Source organism: Mya arenaria, chromosome 9 (genome assembly GCF_026914265.1).
Source record: "Mya arenaria isolate MELC-2E11 chromosome 9, ASM2691426v1".
Lineage (NCBI taxonomy): Eukaryota > Metazoa > Mollusca > Bivalvia > Myida > Myidae > Mya > Mya arenaria.
The window spans coordinates 1,499,607-1,520,980 of record NC_069130.1 but is presented as its reverse complement, the minus strand read 5'-3'; the positions used below and the strand labels follow the sequence as shown (position 1 = coordinate 1,520,980).

The following is a 21,374-nucleotide window of genomic DNA, read 5'->3' as shown; positions in this document are numbered from 1 at the left end:
AAATGTTCATCAATCTTTTCGATTTGTCCAATGTAAAAGATTGAAAAGAACGGTAATTTCCTGGGTAGAGTTGCTTCTTTTCCAAAACGTACAAAAACAGGAATTACATAACATAGTATAGTACATGCATATAGAAATCCTGATATATATGAAAAACACAAACAATTTAATACACTCCTTTTATTAATACTTACAGCAAGAACAACATAAGAGCTTGGAAATTAAAACAACGTAGACGGTTAAAACAGCAACTCACAAAATAATTATAAATCTCTGGGAAAAAAACTTAACTTCTAAATATATATCATTATAAGCACGACGAGTGATAAGTAATAAAACAATGGATTTTCAGAAAATAAAACATTGAACCTCTACCATTCATTAATTTATTTTAATCATTTCTGGGCTATTAGAAACAGAATGTTTTAACGAAGTTAATTTTGGAAAGGTATTGTATCAACTTTTATATAGTATATGGTAGTTGATTTCTGCTAGAATTATCTGTTAGCTTGCCTTGAGCACCAGAACAAAATGACAATATTGGGAGTATATATCGTTATGAAGTTTTTTTTCTTTTCAAATTCGATTGTTTTGCTGCGAGCATAAGAACTACGAAGGGCAGAATGCAAACATAAACAAACGCCATTTCGAAATAGCTGGAAACCGAGCGTTTAAAATGTTTTGTTATATGCGATTAGTGTCAAAATGTCGTGTTTTCGTTCTGGTCACTACGAGAAAACAAAAAGATAAAACTGCAAGAAATCCGCTACTATAAGAACGAAAGCCTTCAACCAACACAATAATCCCGAGTAAATGTGGATAAGACCTATATGTATTTATCATAATGTTAAAACCATTATAGCAAAATGAATATGTACAAGTAAAAACATATTATATATATATATATATATATATATATATATATATATATATATATATATATATATATATATATATATATGTATAGATAACACACACTTATACCTGTCTCACCAAAGCTTTATACGTTTTAACAATCTGTCAAGCCTCTCAATATTTCGTAGATTTTCTATTTAATTGACATAGCTCTCTAATCGAAATTATTCACCTGACGGTTAGAATAAAAAAAGAATTTTTGGTTTTCCGCCCTACCCTTGATCCACAATTGTAATGGGCTATTGTTTATGGCCCTTAATGTTTGCTGTTCTCTTTGGATACTTTTCTTTTGGTAGTTTCGGCTAGAGTCGAGAAGAATTATTAACAATTTGATAGTGAAATTAGTTAACATTGGTCCGCCAGAAAAAATGGCGGCGTTTGTTAGTCAATATGATCATTCAGACATACCTTAAGCTAAAAGCATCGATTGTAGCGCCTTCTGAAATCCGAATAGGCCAAAAATGCACTAGACGAGTACAATCTGCTATTTCCAAATGCAAAACTAACAACTAGTTTGTGTTCTTTATGAATACTGTTGATCTTGAACAAAAAAACAATGCAAACTGAGTTTAAATTTAGTACAATCACCTGCAATATAATCGCATAATTAGCTGCCTATGAGCTAACGTTTCGTGCAATATTTGATTATCAAAGATATGATTTAAACCTTTTTTTAATCTGTTGCTGCATGGTACAAGCTTTAAAGGGAATAGACACTAGGTGATACAATTGCAAGAAAAAAAAGAAAATTGTCAAAAACATTGAATTGATCCAACGCAATTAATTTTACCTACTGGTGTGTCTCATTGCTTTCAGCACAATTAACTTTAGCAGTGTTTGCTTAATTTTCCAATTTAAAATCTACTCTTTATGTTTACCCAGTTTTAAAAGCAGCGTCAGTATATTTAGCGACACTCATCACGTAACTTTCCCATTATAAACATACACATTTCATGGCTCCCCAAAATAACTGACAATGCAAGGAAGCGGAAACTGCTCCCTATATCTAAGTATCTAAGATGATATAAAATAGTATAATTGCATTTTGCTCCCTAAGTTGCTTTTTGAACTTCTATGAGATCGAATCGGCGCTCTGAGAAATTGTTAGAGCTATGTTTTATACCAACTAAACTGCAAAGATATATGATAACACTTCTAATGATTCAATAATTATAAAGACGTGGTACGATTTAAGCAACACAGAATATATATGTCAGCAATTTTTTACAGACTAAACAACCCAATATACATGATTGACCATACACCTGAGCGTCTATCTAACAGTAAATGATTCGTTTTAATTGATTTAATTCCGACAAGTATAAAACCACTTTAGTATCAATTGCATAATATATGTTATCATACCAAACTAAGCAATAATTTTACAGCTAGATGGTTTGATTGTTAATACTTACGTATATTCTGATTATCAGATTTGAGGGGGAAATATTTTGTCGTCTTAAAAATGTTCTTATGATATCGTTTGACCGGCATTGTTCAATCAGTGCATATATCAAGGCGTTTCGGCGTGTAGTTAATTGACAAGAAAGATACATGTATTTTAAACAAAAACAATAACAATAATAAATGCTACGTATTCAAAAATCCGATTACATAGACATACTTAATATTCATATTGAAAACAGAGTGCACATTAATTTTATATAGTTTTCGACGAATTTGAAATGCATTACACATGTACTAAACTTCTCTAAATTTGGATTACTGACTCGAAATAGTCGTCTCTTTAGAGCAAATAACATGATATTTAGTACGATAATACTTATCAAAATAAACGATATACACAGTGCTTATCCTTTTGTACCAAAGTTTATACATTTGACATAGTTTATAGCCACGTTGTATAACATGTAATTCAGTTTAATTACGAGGTAAACAAATATAATCTAAGGAAAATGAAAGAAATTTGTTACAGCAATTATAAGTTAATACAGATACAGTATTTTTCGGATTAGATTTAGCGGCCTAGTGGGTATCGCAGTTTAATATCTGTCATTTTTTATTAAATTGATAATGTCTAAAATAGTTTTTCTTTTGGCTTGATTCGGCACAATTTTTTTAAGAATTGAAACTGATATTTGTAGTCGTCAATACTTAATCAAGCACTACAAGTTACATCTTTATAAAGTGAAATCAAAAATTATTTATTATTAAACTTTTGGAATAATTTTTTTTAGAAACATTTGTGTGTGCCTTGCCCGATACTGTTGCTGTATTAAAAACCTTCTAGAACTAAATCTTTTGAAAGTTTCAGAAAATATAAAAAAAATGATTGCCATTATATACTGAGTGCCCCTCGTAAAGGTTTGCAACTTTAAAGTCACTCATTTTCATACTTTTTCATATAATTATTATATTAAATAATTGAATACATTTCATGGCAAAAATATTGACAAAGTTCCTCTTACTCAGATAAACGGTTCACTCAACATGTCTTAAACGAGTTCACTGTGACTCACTACAGGAAAGTTAAGATACTTGTACACTTTAAGTATACATTTCAGAAAATAATTTTAGTTGACTCCCTTACACAGCTTCCTTTGTGTAGGTAAAACTTTCACATGAACTCTGCAACCACCATAAGCATTACTAGAAAAAGAAGAACATTGAAACCTTGCATACATGCATACCTATTATCTAAAAGATTTCCAAATTTCACAATTTCAACTTCATACATTCATGATCTCACGATTTCAAATTCACGAAGTCACGATTTCAAATCCCCGTTTTGTCATATTGACGATTTGATCATTAAATTTACACGAATTCATAAATTCATAAATTCACGATTTCATGATTTCAGTGTCACAAAGTCATGATATCAAGAATTCATGTTCTTATGATTTCAACTTGACGAATTTCATATTATGGCTTTTGTGCTTTTTAATAAACATAAAGTTAGGCAACTTGCGTCATCGGTGTAAAGAATTAACTTTTGACTGCTGGACAGTTTTCAGTTTTCAATTGAAACAAACAGCAACATTTTTAAATGTTTTCATAACCTACACTATCAATAACCTCAACATTTAAAAAAATAAAGTCAGATTGCTAAGACAACCGTAGTTTTAATAAAAAACACAACAAGATTAGTATCTTAGTCATTCCAAAAAGCATTCCATGCTCTTACTATTGCATTCTTCGCTTTTCGTTCTTTATTTTCCTTCTCCAGGTTTTTCACTTTTTCCTTTGCTAATTTATTCTCTGCTTCGAGTTTTTTTATCGCGTCTTCTTTTTGTCGTTTATTGTCCTCCTGCAATGCAGTAATTTGATCCTGAAGTCTCTTTTGGTCTTCCTTATTTTTTTCAAGAGACGCAATGTGCTTGCTATGTAGGGCTGCTACTTTGTCTTCATGTTCCTTGTCTCGCCTTTCGCGTTCTGCATTCAGCTTGAATTGTTGTTCTTCCAGCTCCTTCTTTTGTTTATCTAAAGCCTTTTGATTTGCTTCCCTCATTTCCACGTTCATTCGCTCCATTGCTTTTGCGTTTTCTTCTTTCTCCCCTTAACACAAAAGGTATCTAATATTGATCATGCAATAATTAAAACTATTTTCAAATTGACTCCTGACCACGATCAAAGAGAACAATCAACAGCAAGCTCATTAATATTCTTAGAATCATGTGGTTATTAGAGTTAAAAAAATAAGTATGTTTTTGTCATTGACGGGTGTCAAACTGATAATTATTAATTTATTACATGTACTGAATCTTACATTTAAAAAACAAAACAGAAACATTATGGGATTATACAAAAGTGTTAAAGGAATTCGCCACTGCATTTGAAAGCAAACGCAAATGCTTATATACTAAAATTAAACATATGGTTTGAAAGGATATATTTAGTATATTCGAAGAAATCTTGAATTTAATGAACTTAGTTTTGTATTAAGGCAATTCGTTTTGCCTAAAACGCTTCATGAAAAAGAACCAATCTGATCGCATTGCTGTTTTTCTGATGATTTCTTTATCGACACCTTATTGTCATTTACCCCAAGAGTATAATGATTAGCTGTAAAGTAATAGTGACATATTTTACCCTTGACTTCCCGTTCCCGAAATGGACGGTCTACCACTGACCTATCCGGGATGAGATTAATTTATGACCTGAGCAATCAGTCGTTCGATGTTATAGTCTTGGTCAGATTGGGTGTATATTTATGAAATCTAGGTCTATAATGGTTCTTGTTATGTTACAAAGTAGGTCATGTTGTTTAACATTAAAAATACCTCCTAAACAACTTGAAGTTTGATCGTAATTTGTGTTTTTTCGACATCCAATGACCAAAAATAATACATGCAACATCTTCATAAAACTCGGTCCGAATGTTTGGCCATTACTTTATCTCTTGCAGAGTTTCGGTCATTCATTTAACACATTAAGTAATAAGCAAGCAATACCGTCTCCTTCAAATTATACCAGAAATATATGGGGTTACACGGTAATTATTTAGAAGAGTATCAATAAGCAAAACATCCATTTATTCTTACAGACATATATTTTAAAATACTAACTCTTTTTTTCTTCGTCAGAGAGCTCATCATCTTTTTCAAGGATTTTATGTTCCTCTGGACAGAGTTCGCTTGTGAAATTGCCCCAAACCAATCCGATCTGAAATATATTATACATTTTGTTATTGGCACTGCACTGTTTTTGTCACGGTCATGGTTATTGCATTAAGTATCTATTTGATACATTTAGTATAAGAGTGTGGACTATAGCTCGATTTACCTGCTGATTATAACTGTAAACATTCAGCATGTTTGTTCAAGTATTTTTTAATCATTGGTATGTTTTTAATTAAATTAAATATTTAGAAAGAAACAAATACACAAAAAAACGTAACTATGGCAACATGAGAGCCAAGATGGTCGTAAATCGCCGACCGGAGTAAAATTTTCTTAAAATACGTGTGAGAGCCTCAAAATTCTGCAATGAAAGTTTCAGAGTAAAGAAATGTCTAATTGGAATTACTTGTTTATTCGTGTGGCTTTAAAATTGAAGGTAAACATTTCAAGCATTGCTCTCCAACGACATTATCGTTAAGACCATCGACGCCTAGGCAAACAATCCTCAAAATGTACACAGGCAACAAAGATGGAGCTACAAGTCGACCTTTTAATGCGTGTTTAATATATCAAAACCTATGCAGCACAAATGTATGCTTATTTACCAACGGCACAAGGTTTCAAATTTTCAATCTTACGTAACATTAATCGTTATCTTTTATCTAATAATGCAAATTTCTGTCAGATTGCACAAGCTCAGCTTTCAAGTACACCCCGAACCAATTCAGCTGTAAATAAAAAACGTACAGAACTTCCGCCTTCGGGCTTCATGCCCATTTATGGGCGACTACTTCAACAGTACTATCTACCACTGTTTTTAAAGAATGCTTGATACTCCAGTAATATAAACTGATCCATACAACAGTTCTAAACTGAGAAGGCAGATCAAACGGTCTTGGTCAAGTTCATACAATGAAGATATTAATAACAGTTAGCTGCACACAAGGTCGGAAATGCAATGCCGTAGGTTAAAAATACGAAGAGACCAAAATTTGAGGTCATCCAAGCCACGGAAAGTCACCAGTTACTGCAAACTAAACACCGTACCTTCAAAAATAACTTAAAAATAAGAAATAAGAAAAAAGTATCGCGGATGCACTCTTACTCCAAAATAAGATTTACCACAATAAATGTAATTGTTTTAATATACCCAAAGTTATGAATGAATGTAAATAATAAGTTTTTGTTATTCAAATACAGTTAAGTCTGATAGAAAGTTGCAGAAAACACGGTATTTTAACTTATGAGACGAAAGTATATCGCAGTAATCCTTTAAGTACTCACCAAACGTTTTTGCGTTTTCACTTATTAACTACACGGCTACAATAATATTATCAGTAATTGATATTTTCCACACACACACACACACACACACTTTTTATTTTGTCACAGTAACATATCGTTACAACAGAGATGTAATAACATATGCAGGCAATTGGGTAAACAACATGACGGAAAATAACAATTTTACCACCAGGTACAGTGACAAATCGCTAACAGGCATGATAAAGGAAATCAATGTAATACAAAGTTTTACAGCTTAGGAAGTTTGCATGTATACTACTCGTTGATCTGCTAACAGATTTTTAGTAAAAACAACTTGCCTCGGGATATCTTATGAATGGAAATTCGCCGCGTTTTATATGCTAATGGTGCGAAAAGCATGTTCATAAATTTATGAATGATGTAGATGTTCTTGGACTTGCTACAAATTAAATATGAGATTATGTAGATTTAACTAGTTATGAATAATGGACTTTGTTGAGATAATGATCGCTGCGTGATTTGGAATATAACCCTGGAGGTAAAAAAAGGAGAGTAATTAATAATTGTTAAAATTTCACGTGATTCATCAAATATCTGGCGAACTTTGACAGATTAACAAGAGTTTTTTTATTACTAGTATTTAAGAGCTCGCTATACTATATCATACTTTGATGCTGCCAATAATATCGTGAAATGAACATTTTTCTTTGATCCTGGAAATTTTTGTTCGATTATATGTAATGGTAGCTATTGCCAATGTCTGACTGACAGAGCGGAAACCGCCTGTGCGCGTATTCTATTCCTTGCCATGCTAAAGTTTCAATTGGAAATTTAAAGTTACATGATCTAAGTTTGTATAAATTTAAAGCATGTTTAAGTGGAATGATCGTTCAATATTTTTCTAGTGTAATCGTTTACTTAAAACTATTGTAAAATATTCCCTTATTAGATGATCTCATTTTTTCGTGCCAAAATTGTAAGTACTGGTCTTTTAGTGTTTTCGTTATACTATAACTTGTGAACTCAACATTCACGTTTATTTGATTTTCGAACAAATTTGAATTTCCAGTGGAGTAAAAAATATTCTTTATATAATTAAGCCATTTAAAATTTAGGTTACTTAGTCGCATCGAGCGGTATACAATTGAATTGTAATTTTAAGCGGTTCTCTGCCAAGCTCGCCATATAACATATATGCAAGTGTATTTTTCCTTGAATTTGTTATTTTCCTTAAAAAATCTAGATGTATTTTTTCATAAATTTCGGTATTCTAGAATTCTAGGATTTCACAAGTGTAAGTTAATATAGAACCAATAGTATGATCAAATAGTTTAAGTTGGAGATCAATTGGTCAATTGATCAATTAAGTTTATTAATTCTTCTGTATAGGAAATAAAGAGCCTTGTTTGCTTGTTGAGCTAAATGTTCTTTGGCTTTATTAAATTTCCCAGTTGGACTAAATACCATTCCTAAATACTTATAGTTATCAACGATTTCTAGTTCTTCGTTGTTCAGTGTAAATCTATAATGTTTCCGAATCTTCGGTTCGCCCCAAATATCATGACCTTTGTTTTGTTAATATTGACATCGAGCTTCCAATGCTGACAATATTCATTAAAATCACTAAGGCATTTCTGAAAATCGTTTTGTGATCTGGCCAGTATAATTGTATCATCGGCGTACAAAAGGACAAGATTTTTTTAATAGTTCGTTAAATCTTCTACTAAATACTCAATCGTTACTCAATTATTATTTCTAGTATCCAGAACGTTGTACAAATCATTTAGGTATTAGGAGAAAGGTATTGGATAAAGATTTTCTCCCTGGCGTAAACCTATGTTACAAGAAAATGTTGCGGGGCTATTTCCAATTAGTTGAACGCAGAATTTGATGTTCGAGTACATATTTTGCACAATTCTAAGAATTTTGCCGTCTATGCCAAATGAAATTAATTTTTGGAATAATTCAATTCTAGGGATGGAGTGAAAACAACGTTTGAAATCGACGTACCCTACAAAGAGCTTTTGTTTCTGTACTCATAATAATTCGGTTAAAAAGTGTAAGGTAAAAATATGGTCCGAGGTGGAATGATTTTTCCGGAAACCTGCTTGATTTTCAGAATTATCTTGTAATTATCCGAGAATTAAGTTAACCGTTAGTTTAGCGCAGCTGTAAACAATTTTCCTAGGCAACTTAAAATTGTAATCGGACGATAATTTTCATGAGATTTTGTTGAGCCCTTTTGCTTGTAAATTGGTATAATGTCCATGATTTCGGAAAAAATCCGATATTAAGAATGCAATTTAAGAATTGTACATATATAGGTAAAACTATTTGTTTAGTTGACTTTATATATTCGTTACATATATTATCAGATAAACTAGAAGCTTTGACATTATTGCATTAATTAATCATTTTTTTCGATTTCTAAGGAAGTTAAAGGTGAATTTAGTGTCTCTTCATCATTTTCATTATTAATGGTTAAAATATCTGTGTTTTCGGCACCGTTAGTGGTGTTAAGATTTTTTTTTAAATCTTGAAATTCCGCAATACTAGGCGTTTTGCCATTTCTTTCTTTTCAATGTTTTTAAGGTAAGACCAGTATGTTTTTGGCTGGGAATTCTGCATATTCCTTAAGGTATTGGCCTTATTAAATTTGTATTGCCTAACATAGAAATTCATCGTACGTTTATAATCTTTACTTTTTACGGTTGAGTTACATTCTATTATTCTCCGATTTATCAATATCATATTGCTATTTTGCTCGGTTGTAAATAACTTGTTTTTTCCTACACTGAGGCCCGAACCAGGGTTTGTTAGTCTTATAGTCTTATAATTGCTATTATTATTATTATTATTATTATTATTATTATTATTATTATTATTATAAGAGCTTTTACGTTTGGCGGGAAAAGTATTTGTAGCTGCTTCGCTAGAAAGATCACAGAATGTGATTGCTATGCCATCTATGATGTTTTGCTGTTCTTCACTGTTTTCAAACTGATCTAGTTTTTATTGCAAATGTTCTATTTTTCTGTTATTTATTTTATTTACGAATTCGCGTGTGTTTTCTTCGTTCCACGTATGTTTTTGATTAGAGGATATAATTTTATCACCAGACGGATTATTTGCAGCAGTATATAATGCCACAGTTAATGATAATAGTGCATGACCATCGGAATAAAGTGGGTCTAAATCATGTATTTCAAATTGTAGTATGTTATTCAAAAAAAGAGGCGAGCTTATGAAGTAATCTATATCGAATGTTGCTTATAGGTACTTTTGCCTATGCCCTTATCCCTTCAAAACCTACCATTTAAGATGAATAAATTATTATATTTGCATATTTTCAAAATAGTTGTACCGATTGTATTTATTTTGGTATCAACATAAGAGCGATTCAGCGTTAACTTATTCAAATCAAGTGTTCGTACTTGATTAAAATAATCTAAGGTTTCGTCATCAAAATTGAATAAATCTGCGATAAAATCATCGCTTTCAACAAAATGCTTTGCATTTGAAGTGTGACAATTAGAGTCACCACATAGCACAACAATAAGCATTTCATCATGGCTAAAGAATCTGGAAGATTCAGGAGGTATGTAAATAATACCCAATATTACATCTTTATCTATGTACAGAGATCCCTTATTAGCCTTTACCCACATGATATAATCAGACTGAGTTTCCATCATTTCAAAGTGCTTGACAAGTTTGTCTTTTATAAACAATCCAATACCTCCTGAATTATTCAAAACATTCTGTTTTCTAGGTTATGATAAAAATTCATAATTCTCAATGGTAATGATGTCTAAATCAGATAACATAGTTTCAGTACAGCAAATATATCATAAATATTGATTAAATTTGTAAATTCCGTGCAATCTTGATTTAATTCCACACACATTTAACGATCCTCTTGACAATGTTTCATAGTTTCTATCATTGGTCATTGCACCCTGTCTGTCCTCAGCGGGTTAATTTCTGGAGGGCTGGACAGGCGGTTCTGGAGCCGTTTGGCCGGGAGGAGCGTTTCTGAACTGTTAATTGGCGGGCGCGCCATAATAACTGGCTCTCTGGTGAGGGGAGTTACGACCCCGTCGTGTTGAGTCAGAGGCACCAGGTGCCGCCGCTTGACCGGAAGTCGGTACTGTAGCTGGAACTGCTTCATTAGGCATTGGTGCTACGCTTGGGGTGAGTTTTGAGCCGTGTTTTCTGTATGAGGCTCCCTGGTGGCATGTGAATTGGAACTGGCGGGAGCGAGCGTCTCGTATAGGTCGGAGCGCCTTGTTTCGTATGCAGACATCAAACGTGTTTTTAAGGTTTGTGTTGCGGCTTTCAGCTGGTACAGTGTTCCAGTTCGGGAACAGATCCCGTATTGTTTGGCCATTTACCACTAGGGCAGCTGGGAATTTGATTCTGACGTTTTTTAGCTCCAAATCTATCTCTGTTTGCCTTGAATTCATGCCAAAGGGCTTTTCTGGCCTCCTGAATTTCCCTAGGGTAGTCCCTATTCAAGCTCACTTTTGAACTCTTCAACTTAAAGGGATTTTTCATAACCTCGTTGATCTGGCCTGGGTGCGAAAAAGACACAAATATGAGCCTATGTTGTATTTGTCGGGGGCCTTGCTGATGTTGCCGTTCGCCAACCCGGTATGCAGATACGACATTTAAGTCCTCTTCTTTCAGTTTGAGATTTTGAGCAATGACGCTTAAGGCAAGGTCCGTGCAGTTTTCACCTAGCACTTCTGGCAGGCCACCTATATACATATTCGATTCACGTTGACGGGCCTTTAGTTCGATTGATTTATATTCTAATAGCCTTAGTCGTTCATCAACAATATCAAGTGAAGCGAGATTTTATGTACAGGCGTGCTCTACATTGTTTATTCTGCAGTGTCCCAAATTCAACGATACAATGTTTTCAAGTATGGCATTCAGTTTTTCATCACTTGGGAGTTGCTTTAAGAGCTCAAAGTTAACAGGAGTGTTATTTTTGGTTAGGGACGGATAAATATCTGGATTGATTGGGTGGCTCGGGCTGGAGTTTGGGCCTCTAGATTGAGGTGGTGGCGTCCTTACCCCACCCGTCGACGTGGAGGTTGTCTCTTCTTTGGTCCGTTTCTTTGGTGTAGGGTGGAGGTAACCGTCGCTTAAGCGTACTTCTCTGAATATATTGCTTGATTCATTACAAGGTTGTTTAGGCTCTTGTATGCTTATTATGCTTTTTAATTTGAAGTTGAAAGTTAACTTTTTGCCACGTTAGTTTTAGGCGGCCGCCATGTTTGATTACCAAGTTCCATACATGTATCATTTAGGAAGTATTGAAAGGTTTATCACTCAAAATACATGTGCATTTATTAATTTGAATAAGAGTGTCACCTTAATAAGAAGTAAGAAAGTCAAAAGGTCAATGTTATCCATGCACAATATTGAAGTTGAATATACATATTGTCAAATTTATTTCTGAATGAATTTTACACAGTTTTTATTATTGTTTACAGCTAATAAGACCCAGAAACGTAGTATGCAGTGCTGGTTTTCCTTATACGACGTAACTTTGACGACCATGACTACTTAAAACACGTATTTTGCATGAACATTCATTGCCGTTTAGTCCTTACATTTCATCGATTGACAGGTTTTAATTTTAATTGGATTATTGTTAATAAACAGACAAAGTGACTTCTACAGAAAAAGACGGCTTAACATGTAATTGTATTTTGATAATGCGCTTTCAAAACCAATATTTCAAATACCCGCCATTGCCGTCCACTTCTTAGCACAGTTATTTTCAGCGTTTGGTGGAAAAATTGACGGCTAGAACATGACCGGAAATGTCAGAACCGTATCCGACTTCGTTATTTCGTTTGAAACAAGCTTCAATATGCATCGTGGTTAGGGGTCCAGCACAAGTACGACATAACCGATTTGGATCGACCGTTGGTTGTTTCCACTTGCCATCTTCTGTTATCCCCGATCCGATAAGCCCTGATCCGATAAAGCCCTTTACCTGGTGGTAATAAATGAATTATCTGGAATGTGGCAAATGGAAATCCGATAATATGCCTCCCATACAGCAATTTTGCAGGTGTGAGTTGCTATGGTTTTCGGGCCCCTGAAGTTACCAATGTAATGGTATTTCAATGATTACAGCTTATATTTCAGTTACGGTCTTCTGCAATGTGTCGACGAAGGACCGTCCACAAATATTTCCTAGTGTTGCATTTGTCAATCAAATCAGCCTTTCGAACCAACCTCCAAACCAGGGAGTTCTCTTACGAATGTATTTTCATTCGGTTCAAATGGAGTTCAGGGTATTGCGCAGATAATGGGTTCAAAACAATCGTTTTGGGTTTGCGGAGGCGGCAGTGTTGGTTGTGCATTTCTCTAAGAACATCAGTCGTGAAAGATATTTTCGGCTGCTCAATTTTCGGTAACGAGTCTTCTGATAAGTAAGTTACAATATATTTTAAAGACGCCAACAAGACATATGAAGGTTTATTGTCTCTTCCAGCGGAACATCTTACCTGAGGAAAATCTTATTTCTGGCGGTAGAAGTGGGTCCGGGGTTTCATTTGGGTGTCCTATCGTCTGCTTGCAGAGGATGCACGTCCGGGTCTCTGCCTGTACGCTGCATCAAATATTTCTGACGGATGGCAGCAACTGTTCCGGTAATTCCGGCATTTTGAGATGCTTGGAAAGCATCTTGCACAAACAGGGGCCTCAAAGATAGGTGGGTAGATAACTTTTTCCTAACCTGATGCATTGCATACAAACCCTTCGCAACGGACAGTGTCATTCAAGTCAACACAAACGCGCAGTTGACACATAAACCTCTTCCACCGAGACATCTTGTCAGTTGCATATCCATTTCGTTCTGCATCTATGAGTTCCTGTACTGTCATATACTGCATACTTCTTTCAGATTCCGGTGCTCGACAGTACAACTCAAACGGTGAGCGTAGACTGGGATGCGAAATCTATGATCTTAATATTGCTAAATATGCTGACAGTGTGTGTATCTGTTTTAAATTGCGATGATTATTCATGAGCCTCACATTCTTCCTCTATCAAAGTCAACGTAAGGACGCTTGCAGATTTTGGATCCCAGACCAGCTATGTCCTCGATGCTATGGGAATGCAAGACATCTAACAAAATAGTGTTTTAAACAAACATCTCAGGCTTCTGCCATCGTCTCTTTAGCGAGATAGTATAGGTTGTGCGGTATTCAGTCGTGAAAGTCATATTACGCTAATAAATTAACCACAAAACCCAAGAAATGCGGTGGATATTCAAATCATCAATGAAATCAATTCCAGTGATTGAAATGGCGGCAAATATTTTATATTGGTAACAGAACCAATATCTTAAAGCTTCTACAGCAGTAGTTGATGGTTTAAGATTTTTTCGCTTTAAGAGAATAACAAATAAATTCACTGATCATATAAATGTCTGAAATACATGACGTAAACCTTCTTAGCGCGGCAAGCCTATGCATTGTGGCGTAGGTTTGGAGTCCCGTCCAAGACAAACATATATACCATTTTCGTGATTTCAAAATTTCAACTAAAGACATACAAGCCCTTTTCGAGGCCATTTCTAGTTTGTTTCCATTTGGTTATTCATCAAAAAAAGAATTAATACCAAAGGGTGTTCCAGTAATATTGATTGACATTGGCAGAGTTGTTTATGAGGTGAATGAGTTAAAGCCAAAAAAAAGACGTCGTACAACAGAAAAAAATGCCCACCATGAGAACGTCGTGCTAAGGTGAATTAACAAAAAACATTTGCATATCAAAACGTTTAGTCAAACAATTTAATTAATTGAATATACGGAATCTTTATAAACAACCCTTTTCTATGTGCAAAAACCCAGTAGATCCGGGAATTAAAAGATAATTTACCTCTCTTGGTTCGTAATTCTGAAGAGCCTGCTCGTATTGCTGCCTGACCTCGTCTACGTCTCGTTTGAATTTTTTATGGCCTCCGAGGACGTTATAACCTTTGTTCTTCAACCCTGCTTGCAAGTTGCTGAAGGATGTCAAACCTATCAGTACGTTTGTACAATGCTTCTCTATTTCCTCTTCATTTTGACTTTGAAACTGTTGCCAGGACAAATCCATTTCCATCTGTAAATAACGAAAGACTATATGTAAATAATGGTATACAAATGAGTCATAGATATACAAAACCGGCTCAAAATGTCAACATTGGGAGTTGTATTAAAACTGTTAAAAAACAACAACCGAATATGAATGCTTTCAGTTCAACAACCCGATGATGCTATTTATTTTTAAAATAGAACGATAAGATGAAATAAGGCGCTGTCTCAAGGGGCTTGAAGCATAATTGCAGGACTTGCTATAGTAAAGTAATACTAATTACATAAAGTGAGATATAGTAGGAGTGAATGAGAAGTGAGTACATATTGATTTGTTTTAAAAATCATGATTAAAAATTCAGTTGTTCCATTTATTTCGCCTTAAAAACTATGCATTTGATAAAGTACACAATTGCATTAGGAGAATATCTATCAAACAGAACAAGAAAGAAAAGTTGTCATTTAACAATAATGATACCAATGATACTAATCATAATTTGCGTATTTTGTTTATCGCAAGCTGATTTAATTGCAAACGCTGAGAATGGCTATTGAAATTACACAGCTTGGAACCTTATTCTGCCTGGTTGTTTGTCGTAGGTTGTTTGTCAAAAATAACTTCTATATTTTTTATAAATGTAATATGATACATTTGTATGGTTGAATGACAACAAGCATTTTGCTATTTTCTACAAGCATTAAAATCCATGTACTGAGGACTTACTGCAGACTTTAAATGATGTTTAAAGATAAATATTTCACAAAAATCATTTTGGGAGGGGCAAAACCCTTTCAACCTTAATTGACTTCATTTATATCGTGACCTACGGACAAATACAGTCATATGAATCGTATTTCATAAATATTTTGTTTAAACAATATTTACTGAACGCGTCAGTAGCATTGTTTGCTCCATACGGTAATGGAATATAGTTCCCGAAAAAATATTGAACTATATTCAAAGACTAAGCAAAAATACCTTTGTACATGCATAAACATGTAACTCGGGTATTTCGTATTAATTTCCATTGGTTTACAGACCCTTATATGAGCAATATATTCGCGCATTTTTCAGGTTGCCATTAGCTGAACCAAAAAACAAACAATAGCATCGGCAAACTGCGGCAAAATATATAGCAGTCCGTTTTACACATCAACAATAGAAGGACTTACATTCAAGCGCTGCAATTCAAGCCCGTATTAACCAGACTTCCTTTACTCCCTGATTTACACTTGGTTTAAACTACAGAATAACTGTATGTCTGCCAAGCTGTGCATGTCACATTGACATTATTGAACTATTTTGTAATCATGGACAACAAACCTGGGCTTCCTTTTCAACTACATTGGCGACATCCCGGACAGCATTTGTACGCATGTATTCAAGTGCAGACCATCGGATTTTCTTGAAAAGTTTATCCAGCGATTTTGATGGAAGAGGCAACTTTATATCATTTATTCCGGATCGAAACATGTTCATGCATTCGTCTCTAATTCTTTCATTTTCGATTTTAGCAACCGTTGCAAAGGCATCGTCAACATCAGGCAGAGCTCCCCTTGCAAGAGCGTCCACATATTTCCTGGTAAGCGTGGCAAACACTGCAAAATGAACTCATTTGAATGTCTATGGCTTCAGTAAAAAAAGGAAAAGTGCCATAAATTAATTTATGCTACAAAGAAATATTTAAGGTTACTGGCTTATATCAATATACAATTGTAAGAAAGCATAAGAAGATCATTGCGCGCTATTATAACCAGTGGACATGCGAATGGTACGTCATCAACATCGGGCTGTTTTATGTATGTCGACAAATAATACAATAACGCAACGTTATGAAAGCATTCACGCGTTACGCCATATATCCGGTAAAATATTTTACGACAAAATATGACAGCATCACACCGGCTCAACTGCCAAAAAACATAGAAGGCTTAGTTTAGTAAAGTGATAGCGATTTGTTAAGTAAACGAGCGATTAATCGATCAAATATAGTGTACTAAAAAGGTCAAAACAGAGTTAACAGGTGTTGTATTCGCTTTAAGAATCACGTGCCGTCAAATGATACTAGGAAGGAATTTATGTGAACATAATAATCTTCAGAACGTAACTTTACATACGTTCGAAATCACAAACTTAACCGTGTCCTAATTAATGTTTAAACATGTTTTAAATAACTCACTAGATCCGTTGACTGGTTTGCTAACTTGGAGTTGCTTTGGTCCCTGACTGTAAATATATGACACAAACATTGTTGTAACGGTCTGAAATCTCTTCGTAAGGTCTTGGAATGTAAGGTTTTCTAGGTTTTCTAAAACGTCAATATCTCCGGGAGCTGGAAACGCAAAACATCTTCGTTTGTCTTGTGGAAAGAATTTCCGGATGCATTCACGGGGTTTGTTGAAAGAAACACCTTTTGTCGTTCTATTTGCCAGGCTTTCTTCAAGGTATTCGTCTGATGTTATCTGCCTATCATCTTTGATCAATCTCAGCGAAAAATCTCTTAAAGCGAGCACAAACCCGGGAAGGACGCTTTGCAAAAGAAGGTTATCTTCATCACATCTTCTGCCAAATCTGATGTTTTTGGACATTTCAGACACAAATCTGTTTCATTAAGGTAAAATTGATACGACCGCTTAGTATCTACTTATTAAATTTAGGTCGATTATAAAGACATGAATTAGCCAAAGTCACTCTTTCTTGATTCTGTAATCTGGATTTTTTTTAGAAGAGGCTAATATTAGAGCCGTTCCTACGACCTCCTTGTACATAATACGTGGTGATCAGTTTAGTGAACGTTTTAAAAAAGGACGCATAATAAGTAATATTATTATTTTCGTGAAAGTTTTAGTTTTTCTAAAGCAGAAGAAAAAAGACATTTTCAGTCACGTTTTCTCACATGGGATTTCTTTAAAGAATGTTACAAATACTTAAAATATTTTAAGAGAACTCCTTGAGAGTTAATATATAATGCAATGAATATATTAGTTTACTTTTTAATCATGGACGGGGATCAACGCGAAAATAATTTATAATCTACAATGTACAAAATGGTGATTTTTCAATTTCAACTTGTACTATGAAATGAATATATGCAGGCATACCAAACGTATATTTAATGCAAGTATTAATGCAACTGTTTAACGCGTGATATTTTTAAGACTGAAATCTTTCAAATAAATACATGTTTACTTCTCCCGTGTAAAAATGTCAGGCAATCATTCCGACATTTACCGTAATAACCCATGTTAAATTTTAGCTCAAAGTGAAAAGCGTGTTAAATATCAAATTCAAAAGTAATTTATCATGAGTGTTTGAACAGCGTATTGTCCAGAAGCAAAATGGGGTCTTTTAGTAAAACCTTGCATAGAAAGAGAAAAGAGAATAGAAAATAGTATTGCATATTTAGGTAGCCTGGAATCTCTTATACATCAACCTTTGCGCCACCGTTTATATTCATTTATATCCAAGATGATGTCCAAGGTGATCGCCAAAATTTACAAAATTGACAATTTGCTTTGAATTATTTGTTACTGTTTTGGTTATCTTTCAAATCTATACATTTGTGATTTCTATGATTAACATCCAATTAAATTCTACTGAAATTTATTAAATATGTTAACCATCATGGCGTCCAAACTGGCAACCGAAACAAACAAAACGGAAAGGTTGTTTTTGATGAATTTGTTACAAATAAATTATAAGTTCTTTTTATCTTTGATAGTGCAATGGTATAATACGTATTGCATAGAACATACTTTAGACCATATATTACCCCACATGGCATCCAAGATGGCCGCCAATGATACTATATCAATAAGCACAAAAAAGTCCTTGAGTAAATAAAACGTTTCTTTCTAAATCAAGAGATAACGTTTATTATGTGGTTTTACAAATACCTTTTATTCTTTATCAAAAACAACATGTATATTTAAATAAGGGAAATAGTACCCATGATTAAAACATTCCAATCCAAGTTAAAAAAATCAATATGTACTGACGGCAATTTAAACAGCTACAGTAACTGTGATACAAAATAAATGCATATGTGTCCGCGATTCGCTACATTTCGCCAAGATTTTGTGAAAAGAGGACATATCGTAATATAATTTATTTATTTGTTTTATTTTGGCTGTAGTCTTTAATGATCCAGATGCTATTTTATTACAATTAATTGTACTTGTCCACTGTTATCAGAACATTTTTGTGATCAAGTATCATGCCGATGCAAAAACAAATAATGCTTATTCAGGGCAATACCATTTAAATGATAGTTGACGAACCATGAACAAAAAAAGATATACAAAAAAGGAATATGGACTTAACGTTTTCGTGCATTGCGAAGCCATCTTTAGATTAAACTAATCTGTTTCACGTTTATGTTCACAATTACACATTTCCTTCATATTGAAAGGTATGTAAATTAGTCATGTTTCACATACATGTAATAGAGCTCTTTCATGAGGTTCTGAGGAAATGGTTTCACACCATAACTATTTATTTTTAATATGACTGTGCAACATAACATTGAATGCGTTTGCATTACATCGGTAATCAAGGAACGAAATAAAGCAATGGATGTCTTCATTAAAAATGTTGGCAATTATAGTTCATATCGAAAACAACAAACATGACAGCGAAAGGATACGTTAGTTTGTTGACAGCCTCCTGGTCGAACGCTCCTTTCATGTTGTACACTAGTGTGCTGCACAGCAGTGTAGCGAGGGTGAAAATGCGGTTGTCGTGGTTTGTATCCCCCTAAATCGCCAAAAAGAAGATAGAGATTATAATAAAAACAGTTTGACATTGACCAATGTGGCAGAAAAGTTGAATTAGTCTTCTTGTGCAGTCATTTTAGCTCTGCCTAACTTATTGTTCCTTTTTCCGTTACTGATTTCAGAAAAATATATAATATAATGTAAAATAAATAAAATTCATGAAATAAATATATATTTCAAATTGTCATATCCCTAGTACATAATTAATTAAAAAAAATGGTGCCTTATTATTAAACACATACAATTAAAATATATGCAATAAAGCAATCTATATTAATAACAGCTGGAACATAAAACTGTATGCAATGTAATATTTTCATTTAATAGGACATTGTTCTTCGTTTTTAAAATTCAACGGCAGGTTTGATAGAGACCTCACTCTATGTCTATTTTTTGGTAAGCAAACACTCCAACCTAACTACAAATGAGTAAAGTTAAACCGTGTGTTTTGTGCGACATTGAGCAGCATTTGCCCCATACTGCAATGCATGATGCCTTCTCACAATACATGCAATGCATTTACGATGCTTGTTGAACAAAATGGACATTTTTGTTAAAATTCAGTAAAATGCTCATATCGGTCAGTTCCTATTCAAAAAACCATACCTAGGCAGCACAATGAGAGGCCTGAGCTACAGATTACAGCACTCATGACTGTAAAAGAGTCCGAGCAGCACAGTTTGAGCGGTGGACGATGTATATATGTTCGAGAAGGCTGAACAACGGTAATATGCTCACCACGGTAATCCGATTCGTGTGAAAAAGTGACGTGCATACAAAGGTTCAGCTAATGTTTAATGAAGTTAAGAACCAGCGCACTCCAAGCAAAACTCGCCTGCTTTTATGGTGAAAAAAACATGATCAGCGTTAACAGCCAAGTTAAATGTCTGGCTGGTACAAATTTGATCTCAGCTTAGCGCACTGTTCATCACATGTTGAATACAATCTAAGTAAGTAACAGCATTCACAACCTACTCATGGACATTTGATTCGGTATCGTGAAATTGAGAACGGTATTCAACCGGACACGGACGTTTTGTGTAACTGCTATCACATGGCCAACTATGTAGACGATGCTAACAAAGAACATGGGAAAATATTTGAATATAACTGTACTCAGGTGCCTTTGTGCTCTTATTAGCTGGCTTGCTGAAACATCCCAACGCTTACCTTTTCAACGTCTCCCAATCCTTCCGTATCCAGAAGTATAAGAACAGTGTCCTTCTGTTCAGGATGAACTCTACACCACACCCAGATGCCTTTCGTCTTGGACTGTATTGTTTCACCGAGTGCAAAACCTACGTCATTTACATACTATACATTTTCTTAAAAAAGAAAACGCTACAAGGAGCTGTTTAGCAGTCCAAACATTATCTATAAGATTGTTTAAAGGAAGCATCATCAAAGCCCGAATGATACTCAACGAGACACACACTGAAACATGTCAACATACTAATATAACAATAATATATCTTCATCAAATGTTTGGGTGTGAAATGTCCTACAGTGGCATTGAATACATCATTATCCCACTAAATATCTTGGTTAATTCAAGTCATAAAGAGATCTGGTTATATTGCGCCAAATTGCGTTGGTACTATTCTGCAAAATGGCCCAAACACGTTTTAAATCGACAACTGAAGTAAACTGGTTTATGGCATTTGCATCTGTACCTTGTGATAAAACATCAAAGGACAAGTTTCATAGTAAGTGGCATTTGATGAAAACA

General features: G+C 34.2%; 1 protein-coding gene across 1 annotated transcript; it reads right to left on the bottom strand.

The window, feature by feature from the left end:
* Positions 1-3,791: 3,791 nt before the first annotated feature.
* On the bottom strand, positions 3,792-17,458 carry LOC128203170 (guanylate-binding protein 1-like). Its single transcript, XM_052904463.1, has 5 exons — positions 17,050-17,458; positions 16,194-16,468; positions 14,673-14,897; positions 5,445-5,541; positions 3,792-4,434 (listed from the first exon to the last, which is right to left on the bottom strand). Exons 1-5 carry the CDS (start codon positions 17,456-17,458, stop codon positions 4,031-4,033), a joined length of 1,410 nt encoding a protein of 469 aa, XP_052760423.1. The 3' UTR covers positions 3,792-4,030.
* Positions 17,459-21,374: the final 3,916 nt, after the last annotated feature.